The sequence below is a fragment of the Carettochelys insculpta genome, chromosome 22 (genome assembly GCF_033958435.1).
Source record: "Carettochelys insculpta isolate YL-2023 chromosome 22, ASM3395843v1, whole genome shotgun sequence".
NCBI lineage: Eukaryota > Metazoa > Chordata > Testudines > Carettochelyidae > Carettochelys > Carettochelys insculpta.
Window position 1 is genome coordinate 7,742,827 of NC_134158.1, and position 6,000 is coordinate 7,748,826.

The window sequence follows — 6,000 nt, forward strand, 5'->3', positions numbered from 1 at the left end:
AGCCCCCAAACCAACCCCTAAAAGGAATCAAACCCCCAAACAAATGCAGCTTTCTCTGGGTAAAAGACACTGACAGTTCATCAGGTAAGCTCCCTTTCTCAATGAAAGAGAGATATGCATAGTGGTTGCTCCCCCCAGGAAACAATTATTTACACGGGGCCTGATAGGAAGCAAATGAAAACAGATCCAAGTAAGTTACTAAATAGAAAAACAGATAACTTGTTTGAATTCACTTAAGTACATACTACAGCAAATTCTGACCCTGTGCAGCTGTTTCTGTTTCAGGTAATAAGCTACAAGACAGAGATGATCTTTTCTCTGACTTGGGTCTCCAGACCTCTTTAAAGTTCTTTTTTCCCCTTTGTTGTGCAATTGATGTCGCTTTGCCAGGCCCTAAAGGCTTTCCTTTAAGCCTCAATCAGGTGTTCATTTTCCACATTGTTCTCATCAAACCACTTCTGATGCTTCTTGGCCTGGTAGCCAATGGGTTCTCCATAAGCTACAATTACAACATTTTTCAATTGACAACAGTGTTCTTCTACATCTTCAGGGTGTGCTGTCGGTCGCTTCTTTTGAAGCGCTATCTGGAAGTCACTTCATCTGATGGGGTCTTTCGAGCCCCGTCGGATCTGTTTCCTCTGACTTCTCCATTTGGTGACAATCCTAATTGCCCCTGTGTATTGAACAAGGTGGTAATCAGCCCAGTCATCCGCATTAGTCATTGCACGTGTGGGAAGCACATGAGGCCCATCCTGAGCGCAGACGATGACCTGGTCTACGAGGTGATGGTGCTTCAATCGAGGATGTTGCTGTGAGGTCCTAAATTTGTTTTTCTGCCGGAACAGGGTGTTCGTGATGACAAGCTCATGTTCCGCACATTTTGTAAGGGGGAGAACTGCATGGGAGTTGCTCTTGCTGACTCCTTCTTTCCCAATAGTAGTCTGCCAGAGATCTTTGCCTCTTCCAGCCCTGGGCCCCGCCCCCAGTGGAGTTGTGAATTAGTAATTAAAGGGTCACTGAGGCAAGGAGCTGGATGCTGGCTCCCATGTGGGGCCAGACCCACTGGGCTGCAGAGCCAGTCTCACTCCCCCGCTTGGGCCCAGGGCATGGGTGTGTCATCAGCCGGACACATTGACGGAGCCCCAAATCAGTCCCCACAGCCCAGTGGTTCCAGTCCTCACCAGGGGTGGAGCGCAGGGAGACCACCTCCTAATTCCTGCCCCAACTCACATACGGGAGAGAGGGGGACCTGAGGCCCCCCCTGCCGAGGCTCAGCCACGGGGCTGAAGGGGGCAGGGGAAGCGGTGACACATTGAAACTAAGCAGTAAACATGACACAGAAACTCAAACTGTCCCCCAGCTCCACCCAAACCTCTCTGAGCCCCTAAGGAGCCCAAAGCCCAGTGACTGGCGAGGAGTGACTGTCTGCATCCCCAGCAGTGCAGTTAGGGGCAGGCTGTGCTAACGGAGATGGTCCAGAGAAGAGCAACAAAAACGATTAAAGCTCCAGAAAATATGACCTCTGAGAAAAAATGAGAAGAATTGGGCTTGATTAGTTTGGAAAAGAGAAGGCTGGGAGGGGACATGACAGCAGCTTTCAAGTGTTTAAAAGGAGGTTACAAGGAGGAGAGAGAAAAATAGGTTGGAGGAGGTTCAGGCTGGACATTAGGAAAAGCTTTTTGCCAGGGTGGTTAAACACTGGAATAAATTGCCTTGGCAGGTTGCAGAATCTTCATCACTGGAGATATTTAACAGCAGGTTGGATAAATATCCAGTAGGGATGATCTATAGGGTGCTTGGTCCTGCCATGAGGGCAGGGGACTGGACTCAATGACCTCTCCAGGTCCCTTCCAGTTCCATTGGTCGTGGCACAGCCCCGTACTCAGGTCTCAAGTGTCCCCACTGTTTCTGGAAAAGGGGTGAATTGTCCCGTATGTTCCGTCACTCCCCGCCCCGCCCCTGCTGAACTGCCCTGCCCTGCTCAGCGCAGAGCCTCCTGCATGCAGCTGAAGTTCAGCCATTAGCAGGAGGCGCTGCACTGCCCAGGGAACGAACACTCAGCGGGGGGGAGAAAGCAGCCAGGCTCCAGCACTACTGACTGGCCGGCAGCAGGAGAAGGAGCCAGCTCAGCCCAGAGGCCCGAGCAGCGTGTGTTGGGAGGCAGTGTCACCCCACCCATGTCCAAGGTGCCTAAGGGCAGTGGGGAGTTGGGAGCCAGCCTGCAGAGTGGCAGCCCCACTGCTGGTTCCTGCAGATGGGAAATGAAAGTCTCCAGGTCGCCAAGGCAGAAAATGAGCCGGGCAAGAGGAAAGCTGCCTGGGACCCAGAAGAGGAAGGACTTGAACAAGCCCAGGGCTTTGGGAATGAGGGGCCCTGGGAAGGGCTACAGGATGTCAGTATGTGCCCAGAAACCTAGAGATGGGTTTGCTGGGACCCAGGAACCTGCCACACGCAGCTGTTCTGGGCCTGGGCCAGTTCCCTGGGGCTCTAAGCATGGTGTGTGGCCACACGACTGAGTTAACACTGTTCAGGACGTGGCAGCTGGCAGCTCTGACTCCCTGCCAGTGGTCAGGGCTGGCATGTGGCTGCCTGTACCCGATTCGGCTGAGTGTTACGGGCCTGTGTGGGCAGGACCTGGGTTGGCACCTGCCCAGGTTTCTCAGGATGGTCCCTTTGCTCAGGTGACTGTCGTGGGAATTCTGTGAGCCTGCCCAGCCCACTGCAACCCTGGGTGTGTCAATGGCTGTCGCAGGGGAGCTGTCGGGGGTGGTACATACACACAGGCAGCTCTGGCTCCAGAGTGTCTGGGAGCTCTTAGGATAGGGAAGCTTGTGGGCAGTGAGTGAGATGAGGAGCTTGGGGCAGCCCAGTCACACTGATCAGGTACCGGCTGTGGGAGTCACCGCTGGGGATATGGGGGCAGACCTGGCACCAGGCCCTGCTTGGTGAGGATGGTGCCTGAGGCAGCCCGAGGAACAGAAGCCCGTGTTCTGCCATCGCCATGTGGGGCGGGGGGAGGGGGGGATGTGCTCTGGGTCAGGGGAACAGGCACTGGGCACGAAGCATGCAGATATTCTGGGCTTTTTGCACATCCGAGGTGGTGACGCTCCCAGGACCCCCAGTGGTGTTGGTGTCACTGCCCTGGGTGTTCCCCAGCCCCCAGGTCTGTGCTATAAACTACCCCACAGAACAGGGACCGCTGGGCTACTGGTGCTGCAGGATGTGTGCAGAGCCCCAGGCGCTCGTCTCCCTGCCAGAGGTGCCCAAGCTCTCCCAGCATGCACCAGGATAAACAGTCAGGCAGCAAGCTGGGAGCAAACTCACACACAGCTCAGCCAGGGCTGTGCGGCGGAAAAGCTGCCCTAAGGGACAGTTTGGTGTAAGTGACAGTCAGTGCAAATGACGGACAGGTGAGAATGTCCATCCTGCAGAACCCACGTACCTCTCAGCAACGGTGACACTGGAGGGCATCAGTGCCTCACCAACCAGCCCTTTCCCAGACGGGACATGTCCCTGCTCTGCAATAAACCTGGGATGTCGCCTGCTGAGACTGAATGTCGTAGAAAAAGGACCTGTGTAGAGAGTCACACGCCTGCTCCTGGCTACGGCAACCCTTGTTTTGAGGGAGCTCCGCTGGTGAGAATCTACCCCCCCTCATGCCCACTGAATTGAGGGGCTCCCCTCCCACAGCCACACATTACAAGCCCTTCACCCCCTTCAGCAGCCCCCTCACTCCCACTCCCAGCATCCCCTCTGGCACAAGTCGCTCCCTTACCCATCAGTAACCACAGACAGCCCCTGAGCCCTGCTAGGGACGTAGCCACAGAGCGCCGTGCTGCCCTGAGGGGTGCAGGATCCCTCGCAGTGCACTGGGGCCTCTCTCCTTTCACCGCACTCCAGGGGCAGCTCAGATGCACATCTGCTCACAGCCCCGTCACACGTATCTCCCCACTCATTCCCGCTACCCCTCGCAGCAGGGGGCTGGCCCGGAACTCCCCGTGCCCAGCTCTGGGGAGGAGGCAGGCAGTGTGCACGGGTAAGGGTGTAAGGGCAATCAGCCTGTCCTGGTTTTCAGCACCGAGTGTTACCGAACTCGATGCTCTGGAAGGGCAGGCAATACACCCGTAACTGTAGCTCTGTCTCAAAGCTGGCTCTCGTCAGCGACTGTGCTAGCTGGCAGGCGGAGCACAGGGGAAGCTCTCCCACCAGCAGAAGGGGCAGAGAGGTGACTGGAGCTCGATTAAATCAAGGGAAAAAGGACAACAAATCCAGGGGAACAACCCAGGCCCCACTGAAGTCCATGGTAGTTTTCACTCAGAGTTTCATCTATTTGCCAAGGAATATTCCAGGTGTGACCTGAGCAGCAGGTGTGCCAGGGGGGTGGAGGTGTCCCAGGAAGGGGCGGTATGGTTAGCTCTCTGCACGGGCCGGGAGCTGCAGGGCAGCTGGGCTCTGTGTGAGAGGAGGCAGCAAACCCAGTGAGGAGGTCAGAGCGCCTACCTGAGTCCAGCCTGGGAACCTGCAGCGCGAGGCAGAGGGCGAGGTAGCCGCGCAGAGCAGAGCTCACTGCGGAGCCGGGGGAGAATGAGGGAACCATCTCCGTCATTGTCACTGGGGCTGGGGAAGAGGAGAAACAACAAGCCAGACAGTGCGTGAGCGGGAGGCGGTGCCAGTGTTGTACTGAGAAGTCCTGCACGGGATCTCTTTGGGGGAAAAGGCAAAACACCACATTCATTGGTCATAACCACATAGCAATCAGCACGTATCCTGCGGAGATGAGATATTGCACAAACACTCACACACACACACACACACAACGTCTTGGTGCTGTTACCAATAGTTGCTCCCCCCTGCGTGCACTGGCCAGGTGAGTTCGATGGGGGAAGTGTGGAGCCAGGTTCCGGCCGATCCAGTTCGATGCTCCAGTGCTGACAAGATGAGACCCGGGGTCCCCCGCAAAATGCCGTAGATTGAGTGTCCCCCCTCCCGTCAAGGTCGACACCAGTTACCCATCACATGCGTATGCAAGTCGACATCTGCGGTGTCCTCTTCTGGGTGGTGTCTCCTTCAACCTCAGCGAGTGTGCTGCTTCCAAAAGCAGGCGCCTGCTGGTGACTCCCAAGGCGTCCCTACGTCCAGTCTTCTCTCAGTGGGGCTGCGTCACAGGTCCCACTGCTCTTCTCATTGGTTTTGGATCTGGCTTTCACCCCTTCCCCAGCTAAAGCGACCATCTCTCCCTGTCCCAAATACATGACATGGAGATGTGGGGGGAGGGGCAGCTCCGTCAGTCCCTGGGGAGCCAGGAAGGAGGCGGCAGCTGCCAGCACCCCCAGGAGCCCTGGGGAAGTGGCAGCCACCGGCCCTGCCTGAGAGCCCCAGGGAAGCCACAGCCACCCACACTCCTCCCACTTCCTCAAGACTCAGCAGTCGCCTTTGCACAGCTGCTGGTGGAAAAGGTCAGGGCGGATGGCCGAAGTACGGGACAATTAGGCCCTTTTTAAAAATAAGTTGGGAGGCCTTTTTGGTGTCCAGCCCAGTACGGGATGGATGGTCGCCCTCTCTCCAAGGCTTGCAAGTCCCTGGAGGTGCTGGCCTTCCACGACTCATCCATTCACACCTCATTCTCTCAGCAGGGGAAGCAATCCAGCAAAAAAGGACAAAGGAAAAGGCAGGCTGCAGTGGGGCAAGACTTCTCTTTACCTTACTGATTTCTAGCACCTGTCCTAAAGACACAACACTTCTGTGTAAAAAGACTTAACAGAAGGTTTCTGTGTGCAGGGACAGAGGCCCCTACCTTCTGTATCCTGCAGGGCCACTTCCAAGCAGGGTCAGGGCCCAGGGGTGATCTCAGGTTTTCATTCATCCACAGGCATCCCCTGGGGAAAGTTCCTGGGTTTTCTGCTTTGCTGAGGCGGCTTTGTCCATTCGGCACAGGGGTCACACGGTCAAGGAATGTGACTCTGTCCTCCTCATTTCTGTCTGTCTGTAGCTGAACGGGCT

At 56.1% G+C, this 6,000-nt stretch overlaps 1 protein-coding gene across 4 annotated transcripts in view; it reads right to left on the reverse strand.

Moving 5' to 3' along the window:
• The window catches only part of LOC142024812 (butyrophilin subfamily 1 member A1-like), a 48,515-nt gene extending 42,515 nt beyond the window's left edge, over window positions 1-6,000 (reverse strand). For 3 of the 4 annotated variants that reach the window (XM_075017063.1, XM_075017062.1, XM_075017059.1), the window contains exons 1-2: window positions 5,795-6,000; window positions 4,501-4,617 (exon numbers count right to left, since the gene is read on the reverse strand). In XM_075017063.1, coding sequence (XP_074873164.1) covers window positions 4,501-4,606 — 106 coding nt within the window. In that variant the 5' untranslated portion in view covers window positions 4,607-4,617; window positions 5,795-6,000. Of the gene's footprint in view, window positions 1-4,500; window positions 4,618-4,834; window positions 4,938-5,794 lie in introns of those variants that run through there. The other variant, XM_075017060.1, reaches the window with a different exon arrangement.